Genomic DNA, 18,745 nt, shown 5'->3' with positions numbered 1-18,745 from the left:
GTAATATATATATATATATATATATATATATATATATATATATATATATATATATATATATATATATATATATATATATATATATATATATGTATTCTTAAGTTTTCGCGGTACTTACATGTATGGCCTTCAGCTTTGTCCGGGTATTTTCCCACGCCATAGTAGTAGTGCTTTTAAAGTTGTAGCAACGTTTCAGCAGAATCTCATCTGCCATCATCAGGCTTTTGTATTGTGTTCGATGAATATATATGTGTGTATGTGTGTGTGTATGTGTATGTGTATATGTATATGTATATGTATATGTATATGTATATGTATATGTATATGTATGTATGCGTTGTGATCTCCTGGGTCGCCAATCCCACTCATCAGACCCAGGCCCAAACCCAACCTATAAATGAAGGACAACCACCGTCCAGAAACCAGACCACGGCTGCTTCGCCAGCTGTCGCACCCCCCGAACCCAAAACCAAACAAGCTGACACACACCAAGAACACAGACCCAGACCCCAAACTTGAAGCCAGACCAAAACCCAGAATGCTACATCACAGCCACCCACTCAGGATATCACATCAGAAAACTCAAGAAATTACACCACAAGAACTCAAGAAGTTGCAACACAGCAAACGACCCAGGAAATCACAGCACAAGACCAAGGATACCACAGCAATAAAACTCACAAGGTCTTCATACAACCCATTACCCAAGCTGTTACAACACAGGAGGCTAATGGAAAAGAGATCAAAACACAAACGACCCAGGAGATCACAATGCAGGATCCAGGATACCACAACAAAAGAACTCGCAAGGCCATCACACAATCCATTACCCAAGCCATTAAAACACAGGAGGCTAATGGAAAAAAGATCACTACAAAACCAACGACCCAAGAGATTACAGCACAAGATCCAGGATATCTCCACAACAAAACACACAAGGCCATCACACAGCCCATTATACCAACATCAACTCCATCAACCAATCAAGAGGCAGCAGCACAGCCAACCAGCTCAGCACACCAGCCCCCCCAGTATTTATAGAGAGACGGCAGCTCCAATCACACACTGCTTGCACTGGCACAAAGCAGAAAACACCAGCCTGAGGATGGCGAGTGGGACCTCGCTGAAATGTTGTCAAGATATTTTTAATCTTACACAGGAAAAGACCCAAACACACTGAGACCTACATACCTGTACCCGTGAAAATCTATGAATGAATATATATGTATATGTATATGTATATGTATATGTATATGTATATGTATATGTATATGTATATGTATATGTATGTATGTATGGCATTCAGCTTTGTTCGGGTATTTTCCCATGTCATAGCAGTTGTGCTTTTAAAGTTGTAGCGACGTTTCAGCAGAATCTCATCTGCCATCATCAGACTTCTGTATAGTGTTCATCTGTGAGTCAGGCTTTTACAGTGGTTTCAGATTTGAATTTGGGGCAGCCTAATGTTGTGCCAGAATGGTTTTTTCTTCATCCTGATTGGTTGAGAGATGATTCCACCAGACTGTCAATCATTTGGAAGCCTGCACTCACAAACAAAAAAATCTCCACACCACAAGCCAGGCAAACACGTGGGCACAAACAGATCCCCCCTCATACCTCCAGCTCAAACACACCCCAACCAGGCACCCAGATGAAACCTAGCTTCCTAACTAATGATAGCCGTCCATTTACCCGGAGCCAAGCTGCACTAAAGGCCTCCAATAAAGTAACACAATGTTGCCAGCCAATCAAGATACAAAAAGAGCCAAAAAAAAACAGACAGAAGATATTAGAAACACCAATCAAGCAGAACACAGCAACTCCAAGACCAATAAACACAGACCAAGACTCTCAACCAATCAGGATGAAGAAAAAACCATTCTGGCACAACAATAGGCTTCCCCAAATTCAAATCTGAAACCACTGTAAAAGCCTGACTCACAGATGAACACTATACAGAAGCCTGATGATGGCAGATGAGATTCTGCTGAAACGTCGCTACAACTTTAAAAGCACAACTGCTATGACGTGGGAAAATACCCGAACAAAGCTGAATGCCATACATGTAAGTACCCGCGAAAACTTAAGAAATATATATATATATATATTCTTAAATTTTCACAGGTATTTTAAACACACACCAACCACTACCTCAATGCCCAATCTCACCACCACCCAGCACAGAAAAAACTCCGTGGCCAAAACACTAATTGCCAGAACCAAACACCTGGCAGACAAGACACACATAAAGACTGAACTATGCACCCTGACTAAAGTATTGACAGCCAATGGCTTCCACAAAAGCAAAATCACTGGCTTGATCCACAAAAACACACTGAGACATAATGGAGACCTAGAAGATGAACAGACCTATGGAACAGCTGTCCTGCCCTACATAAGAGTTACTACAGACAAAATCAGTAAGATACTATACAGGCATCACATCAAGACTGCCTTCAAAACAGACAGAAAAATAGCAGCCATCCTAAGAAACCCCAAAGATAAAATTGACCTGGAAAACCAAGACATATATGAAGTTCCCTGTGCATCATGCCCTGCCACATACATTGGACAGACCAATAGAAGAATGAGTACCCGCCTGGATGAACACAAAAATGCAGTAAAAAAGCTGGAACACACTTCCTCACTAGTCCAACACATGAAAGCCACAGGTCATAGCATCGACTTCAATGGCACCAAAACCCTAGCCACTATAGAAAACCCCAGCCACAGAATTATCAGAGAAGCCATAGAGATTGAAAAAAGACCTGAAAGCATGAATAGAAGAGATGATTCCACCAGTCAAGTATTTGGAAGCCTGCACTCACAAACAAAAAAATATCCACACCACAAGCCAGGCAAACACCTGGGCACAAACAGAAACCCCCCCCCGATACCTCCAGCTCAAACACACCCCAACCAGGCACCCAGGTGAAACCTAGCTTCCTAATAAATGATAGCCGTCTATTTACTTGGAGCCAAGCCGCACTAAAAGCCTCCAATACAGGAAACACAATGTTGCCAGCCAATCAAGACAAAAAAAGCTACAAAACAGACAGAAGATGTTAGAAACACCAATCAAGCAGAACACAGCAAACTCCAAGACCAATAAACACAGACCAAGACTCCCAACCAATCAGGATGAAGAAAAAAAACATTCTGGTACAGCAGGAGGCTAGCACCAAATTTAAAACAGAAACGGCTGTGAAAGTCTGACTCACAGACGAACACTACACAGAAGCCTGATGATGGCAGATGGGATTCTGCCGAAACGTTGCTACAACTTTAAAAGCACAACTATAATGACGTGGGAAAATACCCAAACAAAGCTGATATATGAAATTATTTATAGTAGTCCAATATAACCTTTGCATGCATGTTTACTTTGTCCACTGAGTAAATTATTGAGATTGTATTTATTTATAACCAGCTGAAGTGGAGCCAGGAACACAACTTCACTGATGCATAGAAAGGGAGGCAGGGCCAATAACCAAATTGTTCTACTCAAACAATTCCTTTTAAGAATAAGTTTCATAGTTCTTCTATATCTTCAGGAGGGAGATGCCATGATGAATGAAAAGCTGATTATAATATAATAAACTAGAATATATCTATGCTAATGCTTTTTTGTGTTTTAATCTGTTTTATGTATAGCTGAATCACTGTTTCGAATAATCAGTTTAATTTGGGAAAAGAAGATGGTAAGACTGAAATTCCTGTTTATTCTTAAGGATGAGGTTTTTGGACCGAGTTTCAAATTTGCAATGTAAATACATTTTCCTCCTCTCCCCAAAAAATACGTTTAAAATGTTTCCAAACTGAAAACTGACCTGGCATATCTTTCATTTTATGTCAAATTGTCAAACTCTAGGTAAATTTGTAGTGCAAATTCATTTCATTTAAGAAACAATGCTCAATCTTCCTTTATGTTTGGTAGTGAATGTTTTGTCTTATTTTTATTATAAATAATACTGTACACATTATAAGTCCATATATTTTACTTTCAAGAAGATTGCCTTTCAAGTCATAGAACTCCACAGTGTAATTTACTGCTGTGTTTTAGTCATATTCTTTATATTTCTGTTGCAACAAGACCACAGGAATTAATAATTGTAATTCAAATTCAATTATACTGTACATAAATTCAGGAAAATGCTAACCTTTCAATCATTGTCAATACATTTTTTTTGAATGTTTGTTTGAAACTACAAATTAATTATAGTAAAAAAAACTCATTTAATCAAAATAGACAATTAAACAACAAATTTAGAGGAAAATGTAACATTAACACAGAGATAACTGGAGGAAAACTGGTCCATAAAGGAAGAATGAATTACATGGATTACAAGGAAAGAGGATTTTTTTTTCTTATGGTCACCCAATTGTACAACAACCTAAAATGGGTATGTCTGGTGGCAGTGTTTTAAAATGTTATTATATAGTATAAACCTGTTGGCATGAATATTTTAAAATGGTTCCTCTTAAATTTGTTGAGGTGTGTTATTTGGTACTTTTTATTGCTGTAGTTGGTGATTTTCTGTTGTTTTATACTTTATTGTATATTTTAATTTTACTGATAATTGAATATTGGCCTTATATCATAAGATAGAGGACTTAATAAAAATACTTCTTTATGAATATATTTATGATTTCTTCTAGGATGAGTGGAAAAATGAATAGATGCAACATTAATGGATATGTGAATACAGCTATTATTGAATGCCAACTGCTGCTAATTTTTGTTCCAGATTTCCTGGAGAAATTTGAAAAGGGTCAAACTATAGATGTGTCAGTGTAATATTCCAGACTCTCATTTTAAACCAAAACCACTGAAAAAAGCTAAAATCTGGACTATCAGTTCCTAAATCAAAGTAGAAGGAACCATGTGGGGATGGTTATCTCTTCTTGCTTAGGTTGGATGTTGAGAGCATTTACGGATAATCAGGAATGCTTGACATGAGGTGTGTATTAGTTGGAGAAATCAATACACCTGTACTTTTGGATGCTGTGTTGTAAATAAAAAAACCTAAACTATGTCAAATGTTACATAGATTGTATGATTTGAAGATAGTTTGATAGAGAAAACAGAGTGAATGAGCAAGTTATAGATAAATGGTGAAAGATTAGACATGTAGATGAATTGTATAGATTGGTAAGTCATTCAAAACGGGGAATTAGATGGAGGAGTTTGAAAACATAGAAATCTTAAAAAGGTAGATCAGCTGGGGTGGGGGAAGACTACTGTTAAAGTGTTGGCCTAGAAATCAGGAGACTGAATTGTAGTTCTGCTTTAGGCATGAAAGCCAGCTGGATGTCTTTGGTCCAGTCACTCTCTCTCACTCTATATATAGGGTCATTGTTGTGGGGAAAATAGGAGGAGGGAGTAATATTAGGTAAGTTTGCTATCGTGACCTAATTATAAAGAATAATAAAGGTGAGATAAAAATCTAAGCAATAAAAATAGTGAATGAATAAATAAATAAATAAATAAAATGGCTGTGTACAAGATCAGAATTCTGGTCATTTTGTTATATAGAAGTGCTGTAATTGTAAGAGTTGGCTTCTCATATCCGCTTTAGAAAAAGTAAACATACTTTGAACTTAACCAATCTATTTTTTTTCTGCTTATGAAGATTTCATGAGGATTGACCTATTTGTGATGAAATTTAATTAGCCTAGATGTTTATGTCCTTTATACTTCTTAAATCCTTGTGTAACGTTCTGTCTTTGTTGTAAATGTTTAATTTAACATTCAATTTTAGTCTTAAATTTCATTATTGCACTGATTTATATTTTTAAAGAATTCAAGGAATAGAAAGAAATATACTGACATCTATGGGACACACAGAAAATTGCAGGCAAATCATGTTTTAGAAATGCTAAATGCTTGTTTCTGTTTATTGTTTATCGCTTAAAAAATAACTAACCATATGGCTAGCCAGGATAACATATTGAGTTACTAAATCTGATTTGGCAAGCATTTTGCTGAGCTTCAGCTATTGAAATAAGTAGCTTCAATTATTAAGAATGTGCAATAATGAATAAGAAATGCTACCACAGACTTTTGGCAATCCAACCTCTGTAATAATCTGTCTGACACAAATAAAAATAACATTATTTTAGTTTAATCTTTAATGACGGGAAATTTCTGGATAAATATGTGCTTAATGTACAGGCATATGATGAATGTATCAGTCACCTGCTGGATCTGTGTACAGTTTATCTTTTGTACAGGTAGTTCTTGACTGATGAGCACAACTGGAACTGAAATTTTGGTTGCTAAGATATGCAGTTGCTGAGTAATCATGTGCCTGGACCCAACTTTAAGACAATTTTTACTATGGTGATTAAATGAATCTTCCTTCTCCAATTGACTTTACTTGATGGAAATCACCTGAGAAGGTAATGAATTGTGACCTTAAGTTTCTGCAACTGTAGTAAATGTGAGCTGGTTGCCAAATACCCAAATTGCAAACATATGACTATGGAAGTGGTGCACTGGACTGGAGCAATAATCATAACTTCAAGGATGGGTCATAAGTCACTTTTCTGGCCATCATAACTGTGAACCATTGTTAAATTAACAGTTATAAGTTGAGGACTATCTACATATAAACTTTTCCCAATTTGGACTCCTGCAGATGTGTTGGTTTATACACAGTATTTCATAATTCCCATCTCACTAATTGGTGAGATGGAATATAATGTAACTGAGTCACACCAAAGATGTGAAAGATGGTCTAATCCAACTCTACTTATTCTATAATAGCGATTCAGATTTTCATAATAAGCATATGAGCAAGATATATAAGCAATAGTTTTCATTTCTGCTTTTCTCTGAATTCTCTATTCTAAAACAAGCAAATCTAAATATTACTGGTGGCTTTACCTATTATCTATTTGTTTTGTTATTTTTTTTAACATGAAATAGATACTCATTGATGCCAATGGGTTAAGAAACAGCAGCCAGAAAAGACTTTGCATACAATGTATGATGAGCTGCTTCCTTTTATTCTGTGCCTAATGACAATTTGATTTAAGGAATCACTTTTGACTGCAAATCAGATGAAGCAGTCTGCAAGAGAATACTGTTATCAATTGCTGCCCAGCAACTGAAGAGGGACGACAATATTGGTGAAGGAAGGAACAAATGCAAACAGGACAGTTCTCCTGGCCAAAAGCAGCAATTTGCTTCCTTTTAAGAATAAGTTTCATAGTTCTTTGCCTCTCATGTCACTAGTCATGATTTTGCACCTATGCATTACCTCCAAGCATCTAACTTCATGCTGTTTTATTATTTACATTGATGAAGCAATACCAGAAAAGTAATAATTCCTAAAGCATTATTTGCTTATTTGTGACAATAGCCCAAGTGCCCTTCTTGACTTTAATCTGAAACAAGATATTGAACATGCTAAAGAATTCTACCTGTGTCAACCATTTCTAGAGTCATCAAATAATGGAATCTACATACCCAAAGCTTCTTCCAGAAACACATTCATGTTTTAAGCTGCCATTGAAATCTATATTATTACCAGTAGAATAATTAAACTGACATTATTATTAAATAATTAATAATTAAATAATTAAAGCCAGACATCTGACTTTCTTTCTTTTGATAGAAATAGAATTGCTAGGGAGATCTATAGAATATTTTAGCTAATTTTCTGTCATCTAGCTCATATATCAGCATTCTGTAAATAAAAGGTTACTTTTAAATGATGTTCCTTGACAACACTTCATATTTAATCAGAATAGCTTTTTAAAACTAGCACGAATTGGAATCAATCATTATAGTACTACCAGTATCAGTATAAAAAAAAAAATAACAAGACTTGCCATCCCACATCATCTTCATTTAGAAGTAGTAAACATGGACCTCATATCCGCACTTCAAACATAATGGAGACTGTATTACAGCATACTGAATGGAGGATATGACTGAACTTTATACATACACAGAATTCCAATATAGATTTTTAGAATTAGTCATAAGAAAAAGATTGAGCTAGCAATTATGCTGATTTATTTATTTATTTATTTATTATTTGATTTGCCAATTGTTTACAAGATAATAAGTATAAGTGTATACATAGTTGTGAATACATGAAATGGGTACATATAAGAAAAATAAAAGAATAAGAGAAACAATAGGACAGGGACGGTAGGCACGTTGGTGCGCTTTATGCACGCCCCTACAGACCTCTTAGGAAAGGGTGAGGTCAATAGTAGACAGTCTAAGGTTAAAGTTTTTGGGGTTTGGGGAAGAAACTACAGAGTCGGGTAGAGTATTCCAGACATTGACCACTCTATTGTTGAAGTCGTATTTCCTGCAATCAAGTTTGGTGCGGTTAACTTTGAGTTTGTATCTATTGTGTGCTCTTGTGTTGTTATGGTTGAAGCTGAAGTATTCATTGACAGGTAGGATATTGCAATGTATGATTTTATATACCATGCTTAAATCAGACCGAAGACGGCGTAATTCAAGGTTTTCTAGTTCTAGAATTTCAAGTCTGGTGGCATAAGGTATTCTACAACGAGTAGAGGAGTGGAGAACTCTTCTTGTGAAATATTTCTGGACTTTCTCAATTGTGCTAATATCAGATACGTAATGTGGGTTCCAGACTGATGAACTGTATTCGAGTATTGGTCTAGCAAATGTTTTGTATGCTCTGGTTAGTAGTGTGATATTACCAGAGAAAAAGCTACGTAGGATTAGGTTAACAACTCTTAATGCCTTTTTGGCTATGTAGTTGCAGTGGGCTCTAGCACTTAGATCATTAGAGGTGAGTATTCCAAGGTCCTTTACAGAGCTTGGGTCATCAACAAGTTCTTGACTATTCAGCTTGTATTTTATTTTCTGATTTTTTTTGCCAATATGTAAGACAGAGCATTTATTTGTTGAGATTTGAAGTTGCCATTTGTTTGACCATTCTGATACATAGTCAAGATCTTTTGTAGGGTAGCAGTATTGTCTGTGGTATTGAACAGCTTTACATCATCAGCGAAGAGAACGCAATTGCTCTTAATATGATCACAGAGGTCGCTTATGTAGAGTATGAAGAGAGTTGGTCCTAGAACACTGCCTTGGGGACACCACTATTAACAGGTACTGGATTTGATAGGACGCTCCCGATTTTGACCATTTGTTGTCTGTTTGACAGGAATGCTTCTATCCAGTTATTCAGTTGTCCAGAGATACCATAGGATTCAATTTTTAGGAGTAGTTTATCATGTACCACTGAATCAAAGGCTTTACAGAAGTCTATGTAGATTGCATCTATTGCTTTGCCCTGGTCGAGTTGTGTCGTCCATATGTTTTTGCAGTGTAAGAGTTGTAGATTACAGGATAGTTTTTTTCTGAAACCAAATTGTTTATTGGAGAGTAGGTTATTTGTCTCTAAGTGGAGGATGATGGATTGGTTAATAATTGATTCCATGACTTTACAGGTGACGCAGCATAAGGAGATTGGCCTGTAATTTTCAACTAGGCTTGGGTCTCCCTTTTTGAAGATGGGATGACTGTGGCTTGTGACCATAGGTTAGGCAAGGAGCTGGTCCTGAAAGATTTTTCAAAGATTATGCTTAGAGGTTTGGCTATGGCAGTGGATAGCTTTCTTAAGAAGTAGGCACATATTCCATCCGGTCCAATAGATAGAGATGGTTTTAGATTGCGTAGTGATTTTTCAACATTCTCTTCTGTGAAATCGATATGTATTAGATCATTATTGTTATCTGTGGTACGGCTAGGAAATACTGGGCATGATCCATTGCTGTTTACAAATACTGAGCCGAAGAATGTGTTAAAGATGTTGGCTTTAATGGTGTCGTCAGCAGCAGTCTTTACCATCAGGTCCTATCAAGGAGGGATGGACCTTGAGTCTTTTAGTTTGTTGTTTACAAAATTGTAAAAAGCACGGTGGAATTGGTGCTTAGAAGGTTTTCCTCTTGTTCAATGTGATGCATTCGGTCTTTATCTGGTGGCATAAATTTTTGTATCGGTTTTTGAAATTGGCAACGTGACCAGATTTGTTTTTCCTCCAGAGTGATCTCTTTTTGGATTGAAGTTTCCTTATTGATATGGGTAATCTGCTTTTTTGTTTTGTTTTGGGAGTTGTTGTTGGTACATATAGTTTGATGACTCTTTTGACTTCAAGTAAAAATATGTTGTAATGGTCTTCAACAGTATTGCATCCAGTGAATAGAGATTGCCAATCCAGGGATGAGAGATCGTTGTCTATAAGATCATAGTTGCCTTTTTGAAGTTACAATTGGGGATTACATCATTGTGGTGATTTTTGTGTGGACATATGTTGAGACAAAAGTCAATCATATTGTGGTCACTACTGGAAAAGGGTTCTTTAGTTTGTATTCCGTAAATTAAATTCAAACTATTGCAGAAGATGAGATCGAGGCAGTTGTTTAGTCTAGTGTTGTTGGTTACTAGTTGTTCCAGTCCCAGATTTGTAATAGCATTGTAGAAGGTTGTGTGTATGATTTCAGTTGTACAATCATTTAGGGTCCAGTCAATATGAGGTAGATTGAAATCACCAAGAAAGATAAAAGGGTATGGGCAGGATGCAGCCCATGTTAGTAATGTATTTAGCTTGTTTACATGTTCGATGTCATAATCAGGTGCTCTGTAACATAGTAAGAATCGAATTTTTATCACAATATCAAAAGAAACCTGGAGGGACAAAGGATCAATCTTGGTTACTCTACATCATGATTCAAGATGGGAAAGGGTGTAAAGACAGTCTTCGAGTTCTACATGTACTTTTTAAGCTTTGTCTCTTTATCTCTTTCCCTTTGTGGCTTCTGTCCCTGAAGCCAAACATGTTCTGAAGGCCTAAGCCTTTTAAGACATCTTAGCAGCTGAGAGCTCCTGATGAATACAATGCAAATTATGGCTGCCATTATGTTATTTTATGCAAATCATGGGATATTATGGGTATTTATATGATATGCATTTTAACTAATCATTTAACTAATTTTAATCCCATTTTATATTTCATACACTTTCTGTCAGACACTGTATGACTAATGATAAAGTAAACATTTTAAGTACATATTTAGAAAGGACATGTACATGAGATAATAGGAACTTCTTTGTCAGAATTAGAGAGAGATTGCATTCTTTTCTTTATCCCCCAAAATTGTTGAGCTATAAACTGTCTGACTGAGCTGCTACAAGAGATCATAAATAATGTGAAGCTGTTGGCAGCATGTGGGATTATGGGGAAATAGGATTACAAAAGCAATGAAAAGAATAACATGCAAAAGAGCAAAAACACAAAACTGCAAATGATTTTTAAAAAAAATCTGAATTATTTGAAGAATGGCTCTGCTGAACTGAACATTTTGAACATGGCGCCCAAGTAAATTGAAGAGATTGATGAAAGAATATATTTCCCAGTGAAAGCTCTCCAGAATTTTCTCTTGCCTCAGGGGAAAAAAACAAGAAAATCCAGTCTTTAAAGGAGTTCATTATTGTTTGATTCTGTAAACTACCACGATCTACTAACATGTCTACTGTAACAAATTTATATAAAACAAAAACGGTATAGGCTACTGCTTCTGTAATGGGAAAAAATATGCTTAAAATCAGGGACATAAAATCTTTAAAATTCCCCAGTTACTTAGAATTAAGCAGTACAGTATTTTATTCTACCTATCTCACAATGGTTTTGATAAGACAGGAAAGCATACTATATGGTATCTTGAACTTTTTTGTAACAAAAAACCTCATTGATTAATAGTCATCTACTACTCTCATTTTCTTTGTCTCTCAAATCTTTCAGACCAAGCCAGATAAAATTTCCATTATGAAGTTGAGAGTAAATAATTTGCTTACTGTTTCTTTAATGTGAAATATTTGGAATTATTTTAGCCACATTCAAGCTGTGTAGTTCATACTGTAGAACTTTTTAATTTATATTTTTCTAATGAAAAAGAAAAGCTTTTTCTAATCTTATAGGGAAGAACATTAAGCTTTAAAAATTATGCACAACCAAGAGATAAATCCAAACCACTTCATTACCTCTTCTCCTTCTTCAATATGGTAATCTTTCCGTTGGTTTGGTCCACCAACAAACATTATATTGAGCTGTCGGTGATGCCTGCAGAACAGTATTTTTTAAGCATCAACTTTTTAAATATTTCATACGCATTGCTGTCTCTTTGTCATAGCAAAGAAAAAAGTGGCACATAACAGTGAATGTATTTTGCTTTAATGTTAATAACCATAGACAGCAGCAATCACATAAAAACACTGAAAAATTAAGGCATAAAAAGATTCAAGTATTTAAAAACTGTGCAGAAAAGTGAAGAATGTGAGGTTTTTTTTTTTTTGTTTTTTTTTACTAATGGTGCATTGCTCCATTCAAATCAGAAGTAAGTTCCATCCTGAAGTTTCTTTTCATGGACAATTGGAAAAAAACAATACTTGCAATATGTGATTCTTTGCTTTTAAGTTTCTTGGGGAGAAAGACATCTTCAAGTTTACCTACCATATTTTGTTCCTTTTGTATTAGTCTATTGAGCATTAATGGGGTATTATCCTTATTGAGAGAACAGAAGCAGGCAAGTGAAGATAATGAGATAATCATGCACTCTACAAGCAAAATTCAACCTAGATTGAATTCCCATTGGAAGCTCATTCAGTTAGAATGCAAAATATCCATATTTTTGCTATAACATTCCTATGCTTCTTCTGGTTTATGCATTTTTTGTGCCACTAACTTTTTTGGCATAATTGTATGGACTTGGGCAGCTTATGTGTCTGTTTTTGATTAACTAGTTAACTGTGTTGTCCAAACCAAACAGCAGTTACTGTCAACTCAAGGGTAAGGATCTGTAGTGCACAAATGCTTAGGGCAACCTCTATAAGTTAATTAATTAATTAACTTTAATTCAGCAAAAAATATTGTTTTGTTTGTTGGAACCTATATTATATATCTTTTTAGGAAATGATACATGCTTATGATCAGAATACAAAGTTGCAACATAAGAGGTATGTGTGTGTGGTTGCTTTAGTGATTCCCTTAAAAACAGTTGTTTTGCATATTAATTTGTCCTGGAAGTATTATTGTTTGATTAGATCTTTAGACAATATATACTAATTTAATTTCCTACTTTTTCTCCCAATAAATAAACTGATTTAACTGTTAATATGACAATAAATGTAACAGATTGATGAGTACATGAATTAGATTTTTATACAGGACACTCTCTTTGTTATTGTTTAAAATAAATACGTAAGCTGTGCAAGAATAGAAAAAAAGAAGACAAAATGTAAGTTTTAGCAGGAGAAGCTTGTAACTCAAGGCTTTTGCTTCCAGATATGTCCTATTTGTTTTTTATCTTTCAAATACCCCCTTATCATCTTCTTCATACCCCATTCTAGATTATAACTTTTCTAACAAATAGTTGGAAAAGAGTTACAGAAAACTTAGATTTGGAGCTAAAGAATTGTCAGGATTCTTTATGTAAGGGCAATTTTGCTCTAGAACCTCAATTAAGAATAACTTTTGCATCATCATATCTAAATGTGTAAGTCTAGATGCATGCATACTTTACTTATAAACTTGTACAATCTATAGACTATTTTGATATGAGAAATGCCAATAGCTTCTAGATTAAAACAGTACTTCTAGATCTAGAATGGTTGCTATGGATTTTTGTTTAAATTAGAATCCAGAGTTATCATTTATTTATTGATAAAATTCCAAATATAAAGCAACCATTAGGCTAGCTTAGAAAAAGAGACCAAAGCTTTGTCAGAAACAACTTTATCCTTGACTTGTACAAATCTTTGAAAGATTAGTAGTAGTAGTAGTAATAATAGTATCCTTCACTTACATAAGCTTATTGCATACTGGCGGCAGAAAAGCATCTTTGTTTTCTTCTACCCATTTCTTTACATTCACAAGTGTGTCCTCCATGACTTGATAGCAATATGCTCCAACTTACACGAACTTACTAGGTCTGGCAACTGTTTTATATGCTATTGCAAATGAGTGTCTCTGTATAATTGGAATGAATTGGGTGTATGACAGTGCACTCCCCTCAGCTGATGAGTTTAAGATCCAAAGATTACTTAGCTGAAGGGCATTCTCCAGTTTAGCCAATGATCAACTCACACATGAAAAAGTACCGTATGTCTAAGCTATCTTCCGCACAGAAATTTGTTCAATTTTAATAAAGAGAATGCATTGGTAGGGTGAATTATTTTTATGTTGTCTATTCACTCTCACACATAATTACATTATTAATATCTGGCCTATGTATAACATGACATTTCAAGATAAAATGTTTTTAAAATCAATTTTTATTTCTATCAAATATAGCTTTCTAGAACTTGTGTGCATGTGTGTATAATATATATTTTCTGATAAAAAAAGCATACCAATAAAATTTAGATTTTATGTAAGTAAAGAAATCTTGCTTTATAAAATATTACAGGTGACTTTACAGAACATGATTATAGAAACATTTACAGAACATGATTATGGAAACATTTACAGTAATTGCCACTAACTTGGATTGTTAAAACAAAATTAAATAAGTAACACAGAATAAAATTATTGGGAGCTACTAAAAATGATTATCATTATAGTTTGATTTGTTATGATGGATCCTCTATCATCCTAGAATGTACCCAGAAGTTTTCATTACAACCGAGCAAGCCTCTTGCTTTGAGGTTTCATGGTCACTTTGGTTGACACTGCAAAGTCACATTTGATTGCAAATGCAGAAGAAATAGTTTGTAGAGCAGGGCCCACCAAACTCGCGGCCCGTGGGCTAGATGTGTCACATGCTGGTCCCGTCCCTGCACGATTTAGGAAAGGGGGGGAAAGTCCCAATATGTCATGTGATGCTGCCGTGACGACGTGAGTTTGACACCACTGTTGTACAGCATAGACAAGTGTCTCCCCATATTGCATCTACTATCCTTTTCCTGTCACTCCTGGTTACTTCACTCCCTTATTCCTTCTCCTTACAATTAAATTAATGAATCCAAATAGCAGAAAGATCCAAAAGTTATTGTTTGTTATTGTTTTGACTGATGTGATTGTTAAATAGATGGGTTTGAGTTGCAGAACATACTGCAGTTACACTTTTTTGTTATAAGCTTACTCAAATATGACAGGTAAAGCAAGTTTATAGAAGAGATAAACTATCATCCATAGGAAAAAAAATTATAGATTGTTTTCTATGAAGAGGCAGACAGGAGACCAAGATGGCATTTCACCATGAAAAGATGACAGGTACATTATGCATATGAAACAGTTACTAATTCCTCCCATACTTATTTTTGGCCTATATCTCTTGGGAAACCTTGGAGAGTTGTAAAAAAGCAAAGTGTTAATGCTTCAGCAATAAATACACATATAACAAAATAAAAGTTATTCTCAAACCAACCTTGACTCCAAGTGACTAAATCAATGCAATATTTGGCAGTATTATGGAAGCATATTTCCTTTTGTTTCTAGGATCCCCCCCCCCTACTTTTCTGGTCTATCTGATTCTCCCAGGTGGTCGGTCCCACATCCACCTAATAAGACCAAGATGATTCTAAAATAGAATTAATTTGATTTTTTCTATTTCCCCACTGATTATTGACAATATCTGATTTCAATTACTTGCTCCCTGGCTCTTATAGCAGCAGTGTCTGGTCTTTGCTGACTTTGCTTTTAGATCAAGCTTTAAGAATTTAGTGTTTTTGTTTATACAGTAAATTTTGAGTGTAAAACTGCAATTCATAGAGCAGTTTGCTCTGAGTTAGTAGTAAATGGCATCATTTCACAGTAATAAGGCTGACTGCACTAGAGATTATCAGCATAAGTGCTTCAGTAACCCTCTCAAAATTAAAGGGTTTGGTAAACTTCCTTGGTAAACTTTTTTGGCAACTGTTTGGGCTTGAATGTCTGTAAGCAAAGGAAGCCTCCCCTTTTGCTGTGTGCTTTTAAAAGCTGAATTATGGATCTGAAGAAGATGATATACCCTATTAACAGTTTGAATTATCAATACTCGCTTTTCTGCCAAATATGCCTATATTATGTTTTATATTGTTAAAAGATATAAGGAGATACACATGGGGTGAACCATAGATACACTTTTTAATTTCTTGGGCATCTTGAGGGACAAAAGTTTCCGTTGTTATTTTCCAACTGAAAGAAATTTCTAATCTGAGAGACAGTTCAGTCTCGTTTCCTTTGCTCCGCTTCTTTGAGCGGCTACGACCGCTCAAACTCAGACCAGGGAACGATCCTAACGCACCAACCCAAAGATGCTGGATCGAGAGCAGTCGATGCCGATCATGAGCAAAAGACAGCGCCCCTCTAGGTATTCCGTGCCGGCCAGATGGGGAGAACCCCAATTCTTCTCATTCCTCAGCGGAATTTTTTATCCCCCTTGCCCTTCTCGACCACGACTTCCACCCATTCCCCCCAAAAGACACAAGTCCCCTTGAGCTTCTACTCAGGCTTTTCTTCAGTGCCCGTCCCATCGGCCGGCACGTCTTTAGGGTCTGCTTCGCGTCCTGCTCTTCTCCTACCGGGAAGATAGTGGTCAATTACAGGCCCCATTCCCCCCCCCCCCCGCCCCGTTGCAATGGAGTCTCGCAGCGTCACGGCCGCGCCAGGGCCTAGTAACAGTCGTCTCCGCTAAAACAAAGCGACGGTTGAGGAAGGGGAGAGAGAAGGCTAGTCGGCTGGCAAGAAATGGAACTCGTTGCTTCTGCGCCTCTGGTGCGGGATTTCTTGTGGCCTGGAAATTTAGAGTAAAGAGAGAAACGGGCAGAAACGAAAAAGAAAGAAAGCGCGTTGAAATGGCGTCCGCTGCGGTTGAGTCCTTGATAAAGCGTTCGGGAAGAGTTGATGTCAGGGCTCCAGTGGCGCAATCGGTTAGCGCGCGGTACTTATACAGCAGTACACAGCAGAGCAATGCCGAGGTTGTGAGTTCGAGCCTCACCTGGAGCACAAGTCTTTTGGGACCGTTCGCTTTTGGGATATTTCCGCGCATTTATCTGCAGCTCGCTTGCTACGTGCTGTCACCGATTCATTCTCCGCGGACAGCTACCAGGCGAACACAAGCCATGAGAATTGCAGTAATTCACAGATGCAGAGGCACTAACTTTAAAACTGCTTATCAAACTGCAAGTTACTGTTAGTGAATCTTTTTACAATAGTTGCGTTTAAGAACCAATATGTTTTCAGTATTTCATATTCATTATTCCAGAGCAGAAATACTTATGTGGTTTAATTTTAATTTTAATACACCTAATTGTTTTTTAAACAAGATCTCATAGCTAGATTCCAATTTTAGGTTGAACATGTCAATGGAAAAATTAAACCCATATTGAATAATGAATTTTCCCCCAGTGAAATCCTAGAATTAAAATGACCTTGTGTGTTCATTTTACAATTGTTACAGAAATAGTTAAAATAATAACAAAGGATAGACATGGTTAAGCTATGTACTTCAGAACACCAATGTCTCTCAAGCAATCTGAAGATGTCTATGGTCAACATTTGAGAAAGAATACTTCATTGTTACTCTTTTGGTAGATTTTGGATCCATTCAATTTTAGTAGCCAAATAAATACTTTATCCATGAAGAAATGTTCATAAATGTCTCCTCAAACAGCACGTTATAGAGAAAATTATTAAAAAAAAAATTTAAGAAAAAAATTGGATGATTATCCATAGAGTATCTGAGTTTTGAAAATCTTACCACTATTTCTTTCAGCCTGTCATTATGAAAGGGCATTTTCAGCAACAAGTATTAATGTAGGTGGATTCTTTTAGAGTCAACCAATTCACCCCGAATATTGATACAAGTACAGGTAATCCTTGATTAATGACTGGTTGCTTAGCAACCATTCAAAGTTACAGTGGACCTCTCCAGAGCGACTTATGACCAGATTTCAAAGCTCCAGCGGCTACATCGGTCCCCCCTCCCCAATCATATAATTGCATTTTGGCTGTTTAAACTGGCTTGCATTTAGGGCTGTTTGCAGCATCTCAGTCTTGTGACTGTGATTTTTAGTGTTTTTCACTGGTTTTTGACTAAAAATGCCCACTGAGGAAAATGGGTTTGCCTACCAACCACCTCATTTGCCACTGCATTTGCTTAATGACCATAGCGTCTACGAAACAACCATTACAAAAAAGGTTCCAAGCTCAAGCAGTCACCCACTTAATGACAACCACACTCTGAAGACCATAATTCCAGGCTCAATTATGGTTGTAAATCAAGGACTACCTGAACACATTAAGATATCTAAATAATGCATTATGTGTAGCAAAATAATTGTGTGGATGCAGTCAGAAATCAAGTTTGCCTAGAGCAGGCCTGAATATCATGTAGCACTTTTATGAAACTATTGGTGTTTTTGGAAAAATCAATAAATCTATCACCACCAAACACTGCTACTTCCTCAAAAAACAAATGATTGAGCATCTCCAACACCTTCAGGCCTTGCCAACATCATCAACTGTCATTACTCCTATATGGGTAGTCTTCAATGCACAACCACAATTGGGACTAGAATTTCAATTGTTTGAGGAAAGTGGTCATTAAGCAACCACATAACTGCTTTACTTAACAACAGCAACCCCAGTTCTCCAAGTTGTGGTGTGATTAAGCAGCTGTGCAGGTCATTAAGCAGATGAGTGAAAGAGTTGTCTGCCATAGGCAGTAGGAACTCATATGCTGGGCTGGAGATATGGATTTCCATGTA

The 18,745-nt window shown here is 36.2% G+C and overlaps 1 protein-coding gene and 1 non-coding gene across 2 annotated transcripts in view; one reads left to right on the top strand and one right to left on the bottom strand.

The window, feature by feature from the left end:
• The window catches only part of HAAO (3-hydroxyanthranilate 3,4-dioxygenase), a 36,510-nt gene extending 22,442 nt beyond the window's left edge, over nt 1–14,068 (bottom strand). Inside the window, exons 1-2 of the mRNA XM_026680440.2 lie at nt 13,861–14,068; nt 12,041–12,119 (exon numbers count right to left, since the gene is read on the bottom strand). Coding sequence (XP_026536225.1) covers nt 12,041–12,119; nt 13,861–13,943 — 162 coding nt within the window. The 5' untranslated portion in view covers nt 13,944–14,068. The remainder of the gene's footprint in view (nt 1–12,040; nt 12,120–13,860) is intronic.
• A 2,820-nt stretch (nt 14,069–16,888) lies between these two features.
• On the top strand, nt 16,889–16,982 carry TRNAI-UAU (transfer RNA isoleucine (anticodon UAU)). Its single transcript has 2 exons — nt 16,889–16,926; nt 16,947–16,982. It is a non-coding gene; the product is annotated as a tRNA-Ile (tRNA).
• Nucleotides 16,983–18,745: the final 1,763 nt, after the last annotated feature.

The sequence above is a fragment of the Notechis scutatus genome, chromosome 1 (assembly GCF_049901735.1).
Source record: "Notechis scutatus isolate UNSWTSFEM ecotype Mainland chromosome 1, rNotScu1.2, whole genome shotgun sequence".
In the NCBI taxonomy this organism is placed as follows: Eukaryota; Metazoa; Chordata; class Lepidosauria; order Squamata; family Elapidae; genus Notechis; species Notechis scutatus.
The sequence above is the reverse complement of the archived record's forward strand: the minus strand, read 5'-3'. Positions and strand labels throughout refer to the sequence as shown.